This window comes from Myotis myotis, unplaced genomic scaffold (genome assembly GCF_014108235.1).
Source record: "Myotis myotis isolate mMyoMyo1 unplaced genomic scaffold, mMyoMyo1.p scaffold_m19_p_8, whole genome shotgun sequence".
NCBI lineage: Eukaryota > Metazoa > Chordata > Mammalia > Chiroptera > Vespertilionidae > Myotis > Myotis myotis.
Window position 1 is genome coordinate 21752633 of NW_023416390.1, and position 20389 is coordinate 21773021.

The window sequence follows — 20389 nt, forward strand, 5'->3', positions numbered from 1 at the left end:
GGGCATGTACCTTGGTTGCAGGAATTCTTATGCATTCCTGAGATAAATTTTACTTGATCATGGTATATAATCTTTTTATTCTTTTAATTTTTTAAAAAATACATATTTTATTGATTTTTTACAGAGAGGAAGGGAGAGGGATAGAGAGTTAGAAACATTGATGAGAGAGAAACATCGACCAGCTGCCTCCTGCACACTCCCCACTGGGGATGTGCCCGCAACCAAGGTACATGCCCTTGACCAGAATCGAACCTGGGACCCTTGAGTCCACAGGCCAATGCTCTATCCACTGAGCCAAACCAGTTAGGGCTATAATCTTTTTAATGTGCTGTTGAGTTTGGTTTGCTAGTAATTTGTTGGGGATTTTTAAAAATATATATTTCTATTGATTTCAGAGAGGAAGAAGAGAGAGACAGAAATATCAGTGATGAGAATCACTGGTTAGCTGCCTCCTGCACGCCCCCTACTAGGGATTGAGCCCGAATCCCGGGCATATGCCCTTGACCAGAATCGAACCCAGAACCCTTCAATCTGCAGGCCGATGCTCTATCCTCTGAGCCAAACCGGCTAGGGCTTGTTGGGGATTTTTGAATCTATATTCATAAAAGATAGTGATCTATAGTTTGCTTTTCTTATGGTATCTTTGTCTGGCTTTGATATCAGGGTAACACTGGCTTCATAGAATGTGTTAGGAAGTTCTCCTTCCTTTTCTGTTTCTTGGAAGAATTTGAGTAGAGTTGGTACTACTTCTTTAAACTTTTGGCAGAATTTACCAGTGAAGCCATATGGTCCTAAACTTTTCTTTCTTGGGAAGTTTTTGATTATTGATTCAATATCTTGTTATAGGTCTGTAGATATTTTCTACACTTGAGTTTTGGTAATTTGTGTGTTTCTAGAATTTGTTCATTTCATCTACATTATTTAATTTTTTGGTATACCGTCGTTCATAATATTCTCTTAATTATTTTAATTTATGTAAGGTGTGTATTTTCATTTCTCATTTTAGTTTTTTGCATCTTCTCTCTTTTTTGTCTCAATCAAGCCAAAATCTTGTCAATTTTGTTAATCTTTTCAGAGGGTAGTTAGGGTATCTTTCTTCTTTTTTAACATTTCAAACAATAAATTTTCCTCTGAGCACTGCTTTCATTACTTCCCATAAGTTTTGGTATATTGTATTTTCATTTTTATTTATCTCAGAGTACTTTCTAATTTATCTGGCAATTTCTTTTTTAATGTATTGTTTGTTTAAAAGTGTGTTGTTCACCTTTCGGCCGGAACCGCTATCTTCCAGTAATTCGCCAAAATAACTAACACAAAGGGAAAGAGGAGAGGCACCCACTCTATGTTCTCTAAGCCTTTTAGAAAACATGGAGTTGTTCCTTTGGCCACATACATGCGAATCTACAAGAAAGGTGATATTGTGGACATCAAGGGAATGGGCACTGTTCAAAAAGGAATGCCCCACAAATGTTACCATGGCAAAATTGGAAGAGTCTGCAATGTCACCCAGCATGCAGTGGGCATAATTGTGAATAAGCAAGTTAAGGGCAAGATTCTTGCCCAGAGAATTTATGTACGTATTGAGCATATTAAGCACTCTAAGAGCCGAGACAGCTTCCTGAAACGTGTGAAGGAAAATGATCAGAAAAAGAAGGAAGCCAAAGAGAAAGGTACCTGGGTTCAACTGAAGCGTCAGCCTGCTCCACCCAGAGAAGCACATCTTGTGAGAACAAATGGAAAGGAGCCTGAGCTGCTGGAACCCATTCCCTATGAATTCATGGCATGATAAGTGGGGAAAAATAAAAAAGACTTCTGTGCTGATAAAAAATAAAGTAAAATAAAATAAAATAAAAGTGTGTTGTTCAATATCCATGCACTTGTAAGTTTCCCAGTTTTCCTTCTGTTATTGATTTCCAGCTTCATTCTCTAATGGTTGAAGAAAATATTTTATGATTTCAGTCTTTTTAAAATTTATTTAGATTTTTTTATGACCTAACACCTGGTCTATCCTGGAGAATGTTCCATGTACCCTTGAGAAGAATGTATATCCTGCTGTTATTGGAAGTGGTGTTTTACATATGTATGTTAGGTTTGATTGGTCTTGTGTTCTTCAAGTCTTCTTTTTCCTCATCAATCTTCTGTCTAGATGTTTAATCCATTATTGAAAGTGGGATATCAAAATACAACTCCAACTATCTTATTATAGAACTGGCTATTTATCCCTTCAATTCTATCAATATTTGCTCCATATAGTCTGGGGGCTCTGTTGTTATGTTTATAATTATTACATCTTCTTGATAAATTGGCCCTTTAATCAGTAGATAATGTCCTTTTTTGTCTTTTATAAAAACTTTTAACTTAAAATCTTTTTTGTTGTTTTTAATAATAGTATAGCAACCCCATCTCTCTTGTGATTACTATTTGCATGGAATATCTTTTTTCACCCTTTCACTTTCAACCTATTTGTGTCTTTGGATATAAAGTGAGACTCTTATGAGCAACATATAGTTCAATCATGCATTTTTTTAATGCATCCTGCAGATTTCTTAATTTTAATAAAGTGAGTTTAATACATTTACACTTAAAGTAATTACTGATAGCCCTGGCCAGTGTTGCTCAGTTGGATGAGCGTCATCCGGTGCACTGAACGGTTGCTGGTTTGATTCTGGTCAGGGCACATGCCCAGGTTGCGGGCTTGATCCCCAGTGGGCGGCATGCAAGAGGCAGCCAATCAATGATTTTCTCTCATCATTGATGTTTTATTTTTCTCTCCCTCTCTCTTCCTCTCTGAAATCAATAAAAATATATTAATTTTTAAGAAAATAAACAGTATGCATTGTTATGCCAGTAGTGGCCCCATATATCTCATGCTTACCAAGTATCCCAATTAAATAATTTTCTCCTGCCCTAGCCAGCTTGGCTCAGTGGATAGAGCATCAGCCTGTGGACTGAAGGGTCCCAGGTTCGATTCCAGCCAGGGCACATGCCTGGGTTGCAGGCTTGATCCCCAGTGCGGGGTGTGCAGGAGGCAGCCAATTGATGGTTCTCTCTCATCATTGGTGTTTCTATCTCTCTCTCCTTCTCCCTTCCTCTCTGAAATCAATAAAGAAATATATTTTTAAAAATTTTTTTAAATTTTCTCCTGTGCTTGATTTAAGCTCATATTGTCTTATACAGTAACATGCTAGGAGCAATAGGCTATACCAGGGGTCCTCAAACTACGGCCCGCGGGCCACATGCGGCCCACCGAAAACATTTATCCCGCCCGCCGGGTGTTTTTGCGACGCTCCCTGTCCTGCTTAGCAGCCGACTCATCCTGGGCCCGCAGTGTGCATGTGTGGAATGTCTGAGGGACAGTGAACTGGCCCCCTGTTTAAAAAGTTTGAGGACCTCTGGGCTATACCATATAACCTAGGTGTGTAGCAGGCTATACCATCTAGGTTTGTGTAACTATGCTCTATGGTGTTTGCAAAATGACTTAATCATCTAACAATGCATTTCTCAGAACATACCCCCATTGTTAAGTTGTGTGTTACGAAAATGTGGATGCAGCTAAGTTGATACCACACCTAGGCCCTAAGGGTTGAGGAGAGGGGATGGTTATCAGGACCTGGAATGAAGGAAAGAGCTTTGCTGAGGTAGCCACCTTGAGAGAAGCAGTGGCATTTGGTCAGCCTGAGGCAACAACCTCACAAGGAAGATGAAAAAGAGGACTGAATACTCTGATTCCTCTCTCTCTCTCTCTCTCTTTTTCTCTCTCTCCACCCCCGAACAGCTCACTCCCCGCTTCTCCCTTCACTCCCTCCCTCCCTCTTTCTGGGGCTTCCTATTGCCCACCAAAGCCCAAGTGCCAGGGGACCCAGTTGATGTGGGGGTGGAGAAGAGGGAAGAGTAGATCCAGAGGACTAAATGGAAGATAGCCAGATAGCCCCTCCCACCCCCAAGATGACCTCCAGCCTCTATCTTTAAGACTAAAAACAGCACATTTCTGGCTATTTTAGAACAGGTTTTTCTACTTTGGTCAACAGGGTTCAGCAAAATGAAAGTTTAATCAAGAATCTGTTCTCGTTATTTTTAAATAGAGTGTCAGTTTCCTCATCTACAAAATGAAGTAGTAGTAGTACCTTCGTCTAAGACAGCGGTTCTCAACCTGTGGGTCGCGACCCCTTTGGGGGTCAAACGACCCTTTCACAGGGGTAGCCTAAGACCATCGGAAAACACATATATAATTACACATTGTTTTTGTGATTAATCACTATGCTTTAATTATGTTCAATTTGTAACAATGAAATTGGGGGTCACCACAACATGAAGAACTCTATTAAAGGGTCGCGGCATTAGGAAGGTTGAGAAGCACTGTTCTAAGAGTTGTCACAGGGATTTGGTGAGATGGTACATGTAAGGCTACTATATGTACCATCTAGCCCAGAATAAATCATCAACCTCAATAAATGTTAGCCATTATTGTTTCCAGCCATCCATCTCTTGGCACTTCCCCCTTCCAGGTGCACGCCACAATTTACTGATCTTTCACTTTCTGCAAGATGTCATGCTATCTGGGCCCTGAGTCTTCATTCATTCCTCTCTATCTGCTGGGATAATTCTTATTTTAATAACAATCAGGGAACATTTGAGATCTTGCTCTGTCATCAGTTTGGCTCAAATAAACTCAAATAACTTCTCTAAAAAAAAAAAAAGAAAGAACAATCAAATATATTTTTCATATCCATTCTTCCATTCTTTTCAAAGGCTAACAATACCAAGTGCTAGCAAGGGCAGGAAGTAATAATACCCTTCATACATTGCTCATGGAAGCATAAATTGGTACAACTACTTTGGAGAGCATTTTGGCATCATCTAGCAAAGTTGAAGATGTCTGTAGCCCACAGTTACATTCCTAAGACCATACTCTAAAGAAACTTCACACCTGTACAAAGAAGCTGGGTAGTGAGTACAAAGATATTTATTTGTTCTATTTGTCATTAGTTTAAATAAACCAAAAGCGAAATGAAGACAATGATTGAAAATGTGTTCGAGATGCCCAAGCAGTCAAGTAAACTATCCCTTTTCCCACCCAGCCTATCTCACTTACACATCTTCCTTCATCTCCTCCACCAGAGGTCCATTTGCTATAGACTCTAGCTCAGTGGAAAGCAGTGGATAGGCACAGGGCTGATAATGGCATTAAGTGGAAGTCAGCTGGGACTCAAAACATTCTTCCCTGTTCTCATACACTCTGGGAATACTCACAGCCAAGCTTGTAAACCCTAAATACAACTGGATGATTCTCCTTTGGAGAAAAGATATCCCAATGTTGATATTTGTGGGCTCCTAATGAAATCTGGCACATCATTGGTGCATCTTATAGTGAAGCCCATCAATTCAGTGCTTCTCACAACATAATGTGCATTGTGATCTTATTGAGATGCAGATTCCAAAAGCTGTAGTTTATAATGGGACCTGAGATTCTGCATTTCCAAAAAGCTCCCAATGAAGCCAATGCTAGTCCCTTTTGAGTAACACTCAGCCTCCATCCAATTGTTTTACAGCCTCCCTGTCCTTAAATATGAACAGATTGCTAGTGTTGCCAGTCTTTTGAGGATGGCTAATAACATAACAAATTAGCATAAAGATGGACCCAAAGAAACAGATCAAAGCAGAAAGGAGAAGAATAACTAAAAACATATCCTGTATAATAAAAGGCTAATATGCAAATAGACCAAATGGCGGAACAACCAGTCGCTATGGCATGCACTGACCACTAGGGGGCGTGCACGGAACATGGTGGGCGTCGGCCACGGCCGGATAGTGGAGCAGGTGGGGGGGTGGGGGGGTGGTGCCAGACCAAGGCAGGGTGCCAGTCACTGTCATCGGGGCGAGCCTCTGGTGGTTACCAAAAATTCTTTGCTCCTGCACATTGCGGTCCTGCAGGTGCTCACACCTGCTGCTGGCACCAGCCCTGCTCGCACCTGCTGCAGCCGCCTGGTGCTGGCCCCAATCACTCAGTGCCATCAGTGGGTGTGAGCAGCGGCTTCTGGCTCCAATTGCCCCTCAGGGCTTCTCCACCTCCTGAGGGGTGATCAGGGCAGCAGCCATTGCTCATACCCACTGATGGCGCTGGCCCCAATGGCTCTGCACTGTCAGCAGGTGCAAGTGGGGCTGGTGCCATCAGCGTGTGGGAGCAGCAGCGGCAGGAGTGGGGCTGCCAGCAGACAAGGGCTGGGTGCCGTGGCAGGAGGGGTCAGCGGGGGTGTGGAGGATGGGCCAACACCCACCCCTGTGCCCCCTGCAGCCTCACAGTCCACAGTTCCTTTCAAGGTGCACGAATCCAGGCACTAGGCCCCTAGTATATTATAATGTCCTCAAAGAGAAGATATTACTATCCATCAAACATATACTATGCTCAGAAAGATAGAAGATATTCCTGTCCATAAAACAAGGATCAAATAATACAGGGAGGGGCCAGTTGTGGGGGGAAAAAGATCTTGGAAATTAAATATACATTATTTAAAAACATTAATGTCAAAACATTAACACATAATTTGGGGGGACCGACAATGTCTTGAACTTTACCCATGGCTGGTAAGTAAGGAAATCTGTTTTAAAAGGCTGTATGGGCCTTGAGGACAGGTGCTAGGGTTGTGTTTTGTTGTTGTTATTGTTCATTTTTTGGATCCTAATCCCCCCTTCTGCCCAAGAGCACTTAGCAGAGAATAAATCAACTAAGTTTGTTAAATTCTCCCTGGAGGAGACACTCAGGCAGGAGGTGCAGATGAAGCACAAATAAAGTAGGTCCTAGGGTTACTTCGGAGAGCCGTTCCCATGGCGCGACATAGCGCGATTCTCCCACCTACATAAGCACCTACGGCACTCACATGGAGCACATACACAACAGTAATCAAGTGAAACAGTAAAAAAAAAAAAAAATTAAAAGAAAGACAACAATTCCTGACCTTTACTTGTGGTAAATAATAAAAAACATAAAGCACATATGTACATATGTTGAAATGACGGAACTTTTTTTTTTTTTTTTTTTATAAATAAATGGGAGATGGCCACGTAACCACGAAACGACCTAGTGGAGTCAATTTAACCGGAGGACTGCCTGTATGAGTTCAGATTCCGCGCGCGTGGATGAGAAGGTACGTGTGGGCGAGGTCCTGGGGGGTGAGGGGCGGCAAAGATAACCCCGCTGGCGGACCGGAGGCAGCTCCCCAGGCTCAGGAACCCAAGGAGGCCCATCCCAGGTGCCTTTTCACCTAGATGACTTCGCATTCCTGTCCTTCCTTGCCCTTTAAGCAACTTCTAGTTATATAATTGGACGTTTACTGTCTGTTCGCTCTACCAGACTATAGCTCCACTAGGGCAGGACCTTGCCTATCTCATTCACCACTGCACCCCCAGCCCAGAGCAGGGGCCCACTAAGCAGTGTTGGAGAAATGTGTGCCACTGGACAGTCATTCGTGTGGCATGAGGAAGGAACACGTCGACAAAAAACATGCCGAGAGCAAAGAAGCCGGTTGGCAGATGACAAGGGCGCGCTACTTGCGAGTTCTCTGAAGTGACAGGAGCGGAAAGATGGAGCTGGACCTCTGGAACGAGCGGGCGGGAGGGAGGGGCTGGACAGTGAGGCCAGCCTGGGGACCACAGCGAGACCGGAGCTCGACAGGGGCGGGGCGTGAGCCGGCGGTAGGAAACTGGAGGTGGGGCGGCGGCACCGCGAGCACAGCCCTCCGGCCGCCCGCCCCCGCGCGCCTGCGCGCGCGCGCACGAAGCGGAAATGGCGCCGCGGGGCCGCGCGTCCGGGCGGCGAGCGGAAGTGGGTGTGAGAGCGGAAGTGGCCGGCTAGAGCCGGGGGCTGGGCGGGGACCGGTCTTGTGGGTGAGGCGGCAGCAGCGGTGGCGGCGGCTCGGCAGGCGGGTTCAGGCATCTGGGGCCAGGTCGGTCCGGTGGGTGGGTGGGTGTCTCCACCGTCAGTGCGTGCATCTTCCCCTTCCCCTACCCCGATCCCTCTCCCCTTCTTCCCTCACCTCCTACCCCACCCAGACCCCTCCTCAGGGGGCAGCAGGGCCGCTCCCTCTGTCCTTCCTTCCCTTACCCATCCTCACCCGCCCTTGTTTCTCCTTCCCCTGCCCGGGGCAGCCGCCGCCATGATCCTGCTGGAGGTGAACAACCGCATCATCGAGGAGACGCTCGCGCTCAAGTTCGAGAACGCGGCCGCCGGGTGAGCGCGCGCCCGGGGACGGAGGGTGGCGGGGGAGGCAGAGTTGACCCCTGCTGATCCCCAGCGTTCAGCCCCCGAGACGTGGGGAGGAGAGAGATGGGGGACCTGGCCGGGTGTGGGCACTGGCCCGGCGGAGCAGACGTGGGAGGCGATTGGGTGCGGAGGGGTGAGGGGCAGAGGTGCGTGGGGAGCGGCTCCGGGGAGGATGCGGAAGCGGTGAGTGGACAGGAGTGCGCGTGCTAAAGGGCAGGCGACCTGTGGGACGTGAGGGCAGCCGGGGCCGGAACTCTCACCGGAGGATGCCACTGCCCTCTGTGGCAAGCGTATTCCCCGTCATTGTTAGGAACCTAAGACAGCCCCTACGCATTGGGTTCCAGGAGTTTGCAGGAATTCCCAGAGCTGGAGGAGGGCAGGAGATGCAGGCCCAGGTCGTTCAGCCTTCTCGCACCCCACCCCAGCTCCTCGTCTAAAGGAGCAGGAGGGAGCCTGAAAGCAGACCCAGTCTCGCTGCCAGAAAAAACACACGCCACCTCTCTAGTTCCCCTTCCCAGAACCCTACTGTGAGAGACACTGGCCATTCTGTTTTATATTTCTCAAGCAAAGCTAATAGTCTCCCCATCCACACCCCTTCCTTATCTCTCTCCTTAGGCTCTCATTCTCTTTTCCCCCACCCATGAGGCTTTATCTGGTTATCTCTTACGTTCTTATTCCAGCTCCCTGATCTGTGATTTCTTCTGTGGTAATTCTGGCCCAGGTACACACTTGAAAGCGTCCGGTGTGTGAAGGTCCTAGGTAACCTTTTCTACCATCGGCCTTTTTAAACGTGGGCTTGGGACACATTGCCAAGGCAGCCTTCGCCGTCAAACGTAAGACTCAGTGGAAGACAGCCTCCTCCCCCAAAGCTGCTTTGCTTTTAAAACATGAGGCAGGGGATTTTAGCTTCTAATTTGTAGTGCCCTGTGGTTAGTCCCGTTGCCCATTTCCCCATCTGTGAGGACGGGGCTTCACATTTTGGTTGCACAGTTGAGGAAATAAGTGCAAACTGTTTCTGGTGAGCACAGAACTGGTAATAAGGAAACTTGGTGCTTGGCGATCCATAGATGGGAGAGGATTGGCGGAAGGGAAATTGTAAGTAGTCATAGGAACCTGTGGCTTGGAGGCATTAAAAGACAGATACTTCTAACCCACTGCTGAAATTGAACATACTGTGTCTCCTATATCTTTTATAAGGCCACCGATTTTGATCTGTAAAACCAAGAACAGCTTTCCTTGAAATAATGCATACTGTGAAGGGCAGCTTTGTTTCCTGCCAGGGGCTGCAGTTGCTTATATTTTAGGCTAACTTGCTTCTTGTCTTAAGCCTCCACTTACCAGATCCTTTACATTTTAAATGTTGAAGCGAATCAGCTCAGACTTACTTTGGGTGATTGCTCTCTACTTTTAGAGCAGTGTAGCACACAAGAGGAAGTTAATTAACTTCTGCATTTTCACAGCTGATCCTAAGTGCATTCTCAAGTCCAGACTAGTAAAGAAATGAGACCTAGGTGGTTATAAGCTGGTGCATTTTCAAGTAGGAGCATGCCTTGTACTGTGGGAGTCTGTTCATATCTATTTGTGTACTAATAACTTGTGGTTCCAAAATATAGCCCATTATTCAGAACTTCAGCTCTATTCTTTTTAGAAAATTACTCTTAAAAGGACCAACTAACCATTTTAGAGGACTTAAAAGTAGTCACTCAAGTCTGGAAGGCATAAGTTATAACTTCTAGGGCATTTCTTACAAAGTACATGTTGTAGCAGTGTTGGATATTGGGGCAGGGCAGTAAGGTTTGGCTTTTATTCTGGCCCATCTTCCCTTAGAGACGTGACTTTAAATAAGTGGGCTCAAAACATTCTGCTGAAAAGCACTTTGAAAATCTTTGAAACGAGACCATGATAGCCAGTTTAGGAAGTAGGACTTTCCTGGGATTGCACATGTAACACCCTGGTGTGAATTTCCAGGCATACAGGTAAGGTGAGGCAACAGAGAAGGTTGAGTATTTATTAAGGCACATGCCTAGGGTAGAACTTCCAGCAGAGGTTAACTAGTGTGATCATCATAAACATGTATGGGATCCTACTAGTGCTCAGCACCAGCAGGACAGAAAAGGGGGCCTTTCTGAGAGAGCCTAATGGCAGAGGCAGCTAAGGGGTGAAATGTGTTGGGTTGAAGATCAGAGAACTAAATTAAGGAAAAGGAGTAGCTTGGAGGAGAAACCCTGGAGTTTTGAAAGGCTTTGCCCGTGCGGAAACCTGCTAGAGAGGTCAGCTCCACCCTCCTTTACTCTTCTCAGAAGAAACCATTTGGGAGATTATAGTTCAGATCAACCCTGTCCAGAGTGAATCTTCCAACTCTGTCATAATCCTATATGGCAGCCAGTAGCTGTGTGTGGCTAGTTAAAGTGAAATAAAGTTAAGTTCCTCACACTAGTCACAGTTCTAGTGCTCAGTTTGCCCATGTGGCTAGAAGCTGTGGTGTTTGAACAGCACAGATGTGTAACATTTCCATTCCCGCAGAATATTCTCATGGACAGCAAGCACTCTTCCAGCTACTGAAAATGTAAGCATGAGATAGCCTTGAAACAGTTCTGTGGCATATAATTCACAACACTGGCAGTAACTTTCCTTTTGAGGTTGGCCTTTTTTTACATGATGCACCTCAGATCATCCTATTGGGTCTTCTTGCCTGTGACATCCTACTAAAAAGCTAAATTTCCTTTGGTAGTCACTCATTGGGTAAAGCAGTCCTATCATCTATGCTGTTTAAGAATACATTTGGTCATGATAACATTTTAATTTGGAGGCAGTTCCGACAAAGCCTAAGATGCATTCCAAACAAATTGCTTTTTATTTTTCCCTACCACACTCCTGGGAGAATGGCTTATTGGAATGATTCATATATCCTCACAAAATGATGATTATTGGTAAGTTGTCTTCCCAATAGCCTACAAACTAAGAGAAAGTGACTGATTAAAAAGCTATACTCAACATTGCAAATAACCTCATGTGCAAGGTCTTGTCAACAGCATTGCCTTTTCAGTTAGGAATTCTTACCCAGACCCCCCAATTGAAATAGAAGTAACCTGTCAAGTTAATTAAATTCTTTTGTTACTCTGTACACACCAAGAACTTTTTCAGCCTCAAAAGCTAAGCTGTCAACTTAGCTAGAGTCTGGAGTCCAAGATTGAGAAAATGCTGTCTGATGCAAATTGCTGTTGATTTTAAGTGCATTCTGGCTCCTTGCCACAGCTGTGCATATTGTGGGGAGCTGTGGTTCTGTGAGGGGGAGTGAAGTTCAGTAAGCAAGCATTGCCAATTGGTGTGGGTGAGAACTGTGGGAAGAGGTATTTGAAAAAGAAAGGAATAAATTAAATCTTACTGATACCTTGTTCTCATTCCCAGCTATACTGCATATGTCCTCAGAGATAAACTGGTTTGAAATGACTTGGAATTAGGACATTGTATATAGTGGCTGATTTGCTAAAAAGATCTGGTTGGTCTTTTTACAGGTCATTATAGTTACACACTGTTGTTGCCTGTCCTCTGGCCTCCTTGGGACTGCTTTGGGCATGAAGCCCCAGAGCTACACTCCACCAACTGATGACTCCTTCAGGGCAGGGTCTGTCGTTTTAGTCATCTTTCCCCACCCCCACCGGGCTTCCTCACATACATATTGTCAGTTTGGTAAATGTTTTCTAAGAGTTTATTGCTTTTCTGACATGGTGTGAATTGGCTTTTAGATCCTCTTCTCCGTATTTTGAGATATGGCTTTAGCAGATCTTTACTATCTTTATAGTAAGATAGTGAGCAGAATTCAATAATTCCTTCAATTTATGGAAAGGGATAACTAGAAGAGAGACTTAAGTGCCCAAAGGGAATTGGATATATTTGGGAGTAAAAAACTCCAAAATTCTTAATGGAAAAAGAGGATTGGATAATACAGTTCTTGAAATCCATACAGTTCTTGAATGAATATACTATGTTTTAGTGTCTTGTGCTGTCCAGTCAGTAACCCTGAGGACTTCTTCAGCTGGCTTGTACTGCTGATCCATTGCTGATTCTTGGAATTACAATTCCAAAACCTTTCCCAATTGTGGCTTCAAAGTCTGGTCTCGACATCACCTAGAAGAAAAACTAGTTTATTGGTGACCTTCTGTGAACCAGGCACTTTGCTATAAGCTGTAATATGGCTTCATTTGATTTCAAATGTGCACTTTGACAGAAGTTCCCATTTACAGTGGGGAAAACTGCTTTTGAGAGTTATGGGGAGTAGACATATATTCTAAGCATTGTGCAGGTGCACCCAGCACTGGTGATTCCTGACCTTATTTATGATATGTCACACATAGATTGGTACATTTGGGTAAATGGCCTAGCCTCAAGGTCCTGCCACTGGACTGCCCTAAGGGCTGTGGGGATCATTATCTCAGCATAGCTTTAACTTAGTCATAAGACACTGATTACAAAACTTTGCTGTGCCGGATCACCTCGATTAGTCTTCACAACAGCCTTGTGAGGTGGGTGTTTTAATCTCCATTTTCTAGAAAAGGAACTTGAGACTCAGCAATATTAGAGTAACACTGCTTGTGGTTACATAGCCAGTAGGTGATAGAACTTGCATTGAACCGTCAGCTCTGAAGAACTTGGTTTTTCTGTGATTAAACTCACCCTCACTATATGAAACTTTAGCAGATGGTAGAACCGAAAATAACCATTTATCTATTTGGCCTATTAAGGTTAAGTGGACCAAGATGCAGACCAATATTACACCCCTCTGCTCCATGATATTTTTAAGCCACAGGAGTAAACAACAAACACCCGGTCTTGGAATTGAGATAGATCTTATTATGGGATATTTCATACTCAGTACGGTCTCCTTGTTGGACAGTTCTCGGACCTCTAACTCCCAGATGACTTCTCTGGCAGACTCCTTTGGCCTAGTGCTCTCTGCAGCCTGTCTCTCCTCTGCAACCTTTTGTGCAGCCATAAATAGTAAACTAAAATATTAATGGCAGTGATTTGACAAATATTCTCAAGTCAGGCAGAAACCACTTAGAACAGATCTTAGCGACTTCTCTCCTAGGGATCTGTGTTCAGGGAACTCTACAGACTAGAGAAATGTAAAATTTCAGAGTCAAAATGTTTCTTTGGAACCCTAAGGTGATTTATTTCTAGTTGATTCTTCTCAGTCTGTTAATGAAGTGGGAGAGTGAGGAACTCAGTATTTCATTGGCTGAGTTAAAGCTTAAAGGTTAAAAAAGAACACCACCACCACCTACTTACTACATGATGCAATGTCGACTTTTATAAACCCTCCACCCTTTCTGGCACAGCCAGCCTTCTCCAGGAAAATATGCTTCAGTGCTTCCTCCTGTTTGTGCAGCCTCTTAACATCTCATTCAAATGGACCACAGATTAAAATGCACTTCTTTCTTCTTTGCTCTTCTTTTCTAGAGATAAGGAATGGTTGTTGGCCATTCCTTGCTTCTGTTCTTGGCTCCAGTTTCAAATGAAAGATCAGAAGCAATTTAAATGTTCATCTCATTCTTTTCATCATATTCTGAACTCATTGCTTTTTCATAAACCCACTTGATGCTTCCATTCTTAGAGATACCAACATGTTTTTCCAATATGGATGGCTTTGATTTTTCAACAGAGCTAACATATACTCAATAGAAGCCAGTTTCCTTGAAAGGTATTGTTGAGCCTCTGCAGCAGCTTTTTTAAATAGTCGAGCCATAAACCACATTATATATCCCGTTATTTCCCAGCAACCCTGGAGGGCAACTCAGTCTTGGTTCCTTTTACAGGTGAGGGAGCATGAAATCCTGAGCAAGTTAGGCAAGAATAAATGTGAAAATGTGTCTATCTTATCTACTGGCCCATAAAACAAAGTAGAATCATTTGAGTTAGTGGTAGCCAGCTGGTAAACAGTTTTCATTTGTTTCCTACCATCGGGCTTTGAGAAGCATGTAGAGTAGCTTTTCACTGGGGGTTAATTGACTATTATTGTTTATAGCCAGGATATATGTCATGCTTTCTAGGTAATAGCTCAATAGCATTTATCAAATAGAAGTGCATGTACCAGACTAAGCTGGAAAGTGCACAGAGAGTATTAGGCTTATGAGGCTGCCTGCCTTCCGTGACAGGTTCTTTCGTGTCTGTTCTCTTGTTTTATCTTTAGCAGTTCTATGAGGTAGGTAGGATCACTTGTGTTCTTTCATTTTATAGATGGGTAGATCAGAAAATACACACTATGGATAATAATCTGTCTGAAAATATGGTCCTGGTGAAAAAGCTGCAGTTGGAAAACAAGTGTCTTGACTGTTCTCAGCGGTTTCACAATGTTGTTTTGTGCTACACTTTCTATGGAAGTATAGCATTGCAATTACAAAACAAAACTAGGGTAGAACCAGTCAAAGGTGGCTTCATAAAGGAGAGCGGTGAGTACTTTGGTGATACAAAGGGAGAGGGAGATGTGCAGGAAGACTTATATATTGGCTTTGAAATGGAATAGAACTTTCTGTTTTGCTTTATGGCCTGAAATCATCCTTTTACTTTAAATAAATTAAAAGCATTCTATATTTTTTTAGCAGTTTTCCTGCTGAATGTACTACCTCCATCACTACTGTCCTGAGGGGAGGCACTGACCAAAAGATGGCATCTTGTGGTTCATAAATATAAATATGTATATCAGGATCTTAAGGAATTCAGAGCTGAACCACAATAGCTCTGAGCACCAGCCACAACAGAGATTCCACATCGGCTGGGAAACAAAAGCTGCATCTGTCCTGCTTCCCTTTTTTTATCCTCCACCTTAAGTAAATCCAAAGGTTCAGGTGCATGAAAAAATGAATTGTGTATTCAGATCAGCAGTAAGCATAAGATTGCATCAGAGTGGTCTGATCTTAAATAAAACTCAGGAGCCTTTGCAAGTCCCCTTGAAGGCAAGCAGCAATACAGTTATCTTAACTAAAGAATTTTTGTTTTGCAGAAACAAACCAGAAGCAGTAGAAGTAACATTTGCAGGTAAGTGTCTTTATCTCAATTCTATAAAGAGAAGACACAATGAAAAAACAGAAAACAGCCCTAACCGGTTTGGCTCAGTAGATAGAGCGTCAGCCTGCGGACTGAAAGGTCCCGGGTTCAATTCCGGTCAAGGGCATGTACCTTGGTTGCAGGCACATCTCCAGTGGGGGGTGTGCAGGAGGCAGCTGGTCGATGTTTCTCTCTCATCGATGTTTCTAACTCTCTATCCCTCTCCCTTCCTCTCTGTAAAAAATCAATAAAATATATTTTTTTTTAAAAAATAGAAAACAAATTTGTTCCTCAAACAAGCCTTGACATTTGGAGCACTATCCCTTAAATTGTCAAATCCCTTAATTGTCAAATCGTTATGAGGTCTTTATTATAGATGATTTTAAAAAATATTTTTATTTGTTTCAGAGAGAGAGGGAGGGAGAGGGAGAGAGAGATAGTAACATCAGTGATGAGAGAAAATCATTCATTGGCTGCCTCCTGCATACCACCCCCTACTGGGGATCAAACCCATAATCCAGGCATGTGCCCTGATCAGGAACCGAACTGTGACCTCCTGGTTCATAGGTTGACACTCAACCACTGAGCCACACCAGCCAGGCTATAGATAATTATTTTATGAATTTATGAACTGTACAAAATTGCCTGCTGTTATCTTGGAAGTTTGGGTTTAATTTTGTGGTACAAAATAAGGTTTTTTTTAATTTTGAAATATTAAGATGTTATCTTCAAGTAGCCATCTCAGTTTGCCTAGAACTAGAGTAGTGTGGAAACACAAAAATGCAGAGACCTATTCAAAAAGTTAGAGATGTTACTGTTTTCTATTCCCTGCAAAGAATTAAGCGATAATACTACTTTCTTGCTCTGTGAACTTTGAGTTATACAGCCACCCTCTGTAAAATGAGAATACTTGACTAGATGATCTTGGAAGCTGAAGTCTGAAGTGCTGTGATTTTGGCGGTAGGTAGGCACAGTCCCCATACCCTCCTAGCTAGGAATGCTAGATCTCCCTAAAGAAATGGCAGTCATCACCTAATTTCAGGAACTATCTAGGGCAAGTTCTCTGTGTACTACAGGAAGGTAGAAGCCAAAGAGAAAGGAGGCCTATAGATTAGAAGAAACTTAAGGGATAACCAAATGCAGTATGTGGGCCTTGTTTGGATCTGAATTCAAATAAGAAAACAGTATTAAGAAAACTTTTTTGAGACAGCATTTGGACATTTGACTAGATATTCGATATTAAGAAATTATTTTAAAATCTTAGGCATGGCCCTAACTGGTTTGGCTCAACGGACGGAGCGTCAGCCTGCGGACTGAAGGGTCCCGGGTTCAATTCTGGTCGGGGGCACATGCCCACGGGTTGCGGGCTTGATCCCTGGTGCATGGGGCGTGCGGGAGGCAGCCGATCCATGATTCTCTCTCATCATTAATGTTTCTACCTCTCTCCCTTTCTCCCTTCCTCTCTGAAATCAATAAAAATATATTTAAAAAAAAAAAATCTTAGGCATGATAGTGGTGTTGTAGTTATGGTTTTTTTTAAAGTCTATTTATTTTCTAGAAATTCTAAAACATTCTAAAATATTTATGGTGTGATGTCTGGGATTTGGATTAAAATCAAATCCATTGGGGGGGGGGGTGGATAAATAAAACAAGATTGGCCATGTATTGATAATTGTTGAAGTCATAATAGGAATAGGGGTTCATTATACTGTTCTTTTAACTTTTACACTGTTCTTATAACTTTTATACATTTAAAGTAGGTCAGAATAAAAGTTTTATTAAAAAATTTTCCAATACCAAGCTGTGATTAAGGTAAGGATAGCTTTGTAATTTTAGAAAAGAGCAAAGAAATGGGTACTTAACAGTTCTATCCCAGTGTTTCTGCTGACTGCCCACGTGGATTTAAAATAAATGTCGCTGAACTGGTTTGGCTCAGTGGATAGAGCGTGGGCCTGCAGACTCAAGGGCCCCAGGTTCGATTCCGGTCAGGGGCATGTACCTTGGTTGTGGGCACATCCCCAGTGGGGGACGTGCAGGAGGCAGCAGATCGATCTCTCTCATCGATGTTTCTAACTCTCTATCCCTCTCCCTTCTTCTCTGTAAAAAATCAATAAAATATATTAAAAAATAAATAAATAAATAAAATAAAATAAATGTCAATTTACTTATATGCCTTCTAAAAAGAGGGACTTTCTTATGGCCTGCAACAGATAGGTACTTTGAGATATTATTCCCCATTCCCAAGTTAAGCAATCTTACTTTACTTACAGATTTTGATGGGGTCCTCTATCATATTTCAAATCCTAATGGAGACAAAACAAAAGTGATGGTCAGTATTTCTTTGAAATTCTACAAGGAACTTCAGGCACATGGTGCTGATGAGGTAAGTTCCACATCATTTTCCTTGGGACTCACCCTTTGTTTTTCTCCGCTCCCTTTGTTGACAACTTGCCTCCCAGAGAAAAGATCCATGGCACTGAATTTCCCCCACTGGCACTGGCCACTCTGGATAGCTTGCTCACCTAACCAGAGTTTTGGTTTTTTGTTTGCTTTTTACTCTAGAGAAATAAAGATGTTCCCTAACCATTGAAAACAAAAACAGCTTTAGTTCTAAAAAAATAGAGCAAAGAATACTCTTCGTTGACTGATAGAAAAATGGCTACCATGAGAATGAGATGGGTTCCTTTCTATTTCTATAACAGGTCAAGCAGGTATATTAATTCTGGCCTGTTTAAAGTTTATAATCATAATTTTTCATTCTGAAAATGTAGGCACAAATCTTCCATTTAAATTTTTACATTTAACATTCTTTAGAGCTGGCCTCTTAAAGTACCTCCTCTTCTCTATGACTGCCTTAGGGGAACTATGAAAGGATGTCCATGCGTTGTGAAACCCTTGGTGGCCATGCCTTATTCACTGGTTTCTTTCAATAGTTAAAGTAGCAGGTTTGGTTCCTGTTGAACTATATTTGCTCTGAGGAGAGCCATTTATGGAAGAAAGAAACTGCTATTACACCAGTGTGCGCACATTGTGGTTGGGTCTCAAAGCAGGAAGTATGACTCAGTTCCTGAATCAGTTTTCAAATATCTTTTAGTTTTAACAAGCTAGGTTCTTCTTAATCTGGTGAATGAAGATACAGCCATTTCTATTTTCTTTCCGATTAAGAGTAGTAGCTTTTGATTATTTAAAATTTATGTAATGAAAAGACTGTTTGCAAAAGAATATGATAGAAATCTCAATAATTTTTTAGTTTAAAAACTAAAATTATATGTTAACCAAACAATGCCAAAAGCCATTGGTAGTCACTTACCTTAGTTATTCATATGCAGTTGATTTGCCCCATAAATTCAAGGGAAGAGTCAAAACCTTTTCTGATTTGCCTCTTAAGTTCAAAGGAAGAAGAAATGTTTAAAGAGTTTGTATTCATAGTTATTTTACCTGGGAAAGAAAAGCTTCAGGAAGAAGATCTAATCATATAAAGGATAATATTAAAGATAGTAGGTGATTCTTCTCTTTACCAGATAGAGAGCAAGAAGAAATAAGTGACTCTTAAAGTGGCCCTGCTTAAATTATCTGTAAAATAGCGACCTGAAAATAATTGTTAAACAGTTGAATAGCCAACCAAATTGTGTAATGATTTTCCCTACACAGTCCTCTCTCTGTAAAGATCTAGATGCAATAATAATAATAATCTTTAGAAGGGAAAGTGTTACTTAAGCTAGGTTTCTTAAATCTCCTTCCAGTCTGTGCTTTCCTTCCAATGGAACGCCAGAACACATTGCTATTCTTAGAGCTACCACAAGGGTCAAAGAACCAACCCCACCCACTCAAGTGGGTGGAGTGAGTAACATTCACGGTGTTGGAGCAGAGTGCACAGTAAGTGGCTCCCTGGGTTGGTTAAACAGTGACCAGCCTGCAATAACCACAGGAAGCTTGTTACTTTGTCACAGGCCCTTTTTCAAGGCATAAGGCCTCCACCTCTATGGTGGGAAGGTTTGATGGGGTGATTGATAGGTTATCTATACCATCTCCTGGTGTTAGGTTGGAAGAGTGGGCACAAATTGAAAAGTGAATCATAGTTAAAAGTGCAAGTGAAGTAAACCAGGTGCGTTGGCTGGTTTGATCAAGGGGAGGGAACAGAGGAGTTGAATGTGTTATAAATTTGGCTCTAAAAACCTTTTAGATCTTAGACCTTAGTAAGCCTAGAAGTAAACCTAATCTTAGGGGCTGTGGTTTCTGCATATCTGATTTCCGCTTCCTCCAAATACTAACAGTGCACATAGTACAGAAGTGTAGCTCAGGAGCAGTGTGCCAGTTAAGATTCTTGTAAGATGTGCATGTTATTTTTTCCCCCAGAAATTCTTTATAAGAAGCATATAAGACACCTGAAGATCAGAACTCTCTGCCACCAAGAAACTCCAAGACCTTGAACCTTTCCCCTTCAGTTCCTCTTCTGTGAAAGAGATACCTCACAGTGGCTATATGGTCACCAAATAGGAACTATATGTGGCATTATTTATTTTTTGCCTTTATACAAACTGATCTGATCACTGGTTCATGCTTTGAGGTCCACCCCATTGTCCGAATTTTGCAGTTTGAGAATTTCTTCCAGCTAAAGGAAAATGGTTAAATAATATGTGAAATATTAAAGAATACCTAAGAATGGGAGCACGGAGAACCTCACCATGTTATAATTTTCTCAAATGGGACATAAAATATATGGTCTGCTGCTTTTTAAAAAATACCTAGAGAGCACCTTGAAAATAAGATTAGAAGAAAAACATTGATATTCAGTCACATCTATTTATTGCTTGTCCTGATATGCGGGTATATGTAACTGAGACCACAGCAGTGAACAGGACAGAGTGCCTGCCCCCATGGAGCTCCACTCTGTTGCTGCCTGTGTCTACAGTGCTTTTCTTTGGCGAATGCAGTTTTTTAAAACATGCAGGTATGACTTCTATAATTAAAACAAAAGTTTGTGCTTTATTGATTTCAGAGAGGAAGAGGGAAGGAGAGAGAGAGAGAAACATCAGTGATAGAGAGAATCATTAATCGGCCGCCTCCTGCACACCCCACACTAGGGAT

The 20389-nt window shown here is 42.5% G+C and overlaps 2 protein-coding genes across 2 annotated transcripts in view; both read left to right on the top strand.

Annotated features, from left to right (window-relative positions):
• Window positions 1-1294: 1294 nt before the first annotated feature.
• LOC118661486 (60S ribosomal protein L21-like) lies at window positions 1295-1794 on the top strand (the record flags this gene model as incomplete). The annotated part of the gene is made up of 1 exon (XM_036319584.1): window positions 1295-1794. A coding segment is annotated over one exon (492 nt), but the record flags the coding sequence as incomplete, so codon positions are not given.
• A 6003-nt stretch (window positions 1795-7797) lies between these two features.
• The window catches only part of ARPC2 (actin related protein 2/3 complex subunit 2), a 29427-nt gene continuing 16835 nt past the window's right edge, over window positions 7798-20389 (top strand). The window contains exons 1-4 of the mRNA XM_036320908.1: window positions 7798-7940; window positions 8143-8224; window positions 15258-15292; window positions 17572-17684. Coding sequence (XP_036176801.1) covers window positions 8151-8224; window positions 15258-15292; window positions 17572-17684 — 222 coding nt within the window. The 5' untranslated portion in view covers window positions 7798-7940; window positions 8143-8150. The remainder of the gene's footprint in view (window positions 7941-8142; window positions 8225-15257; window positions 15293-17571; window positions 17685-20389) is intronic.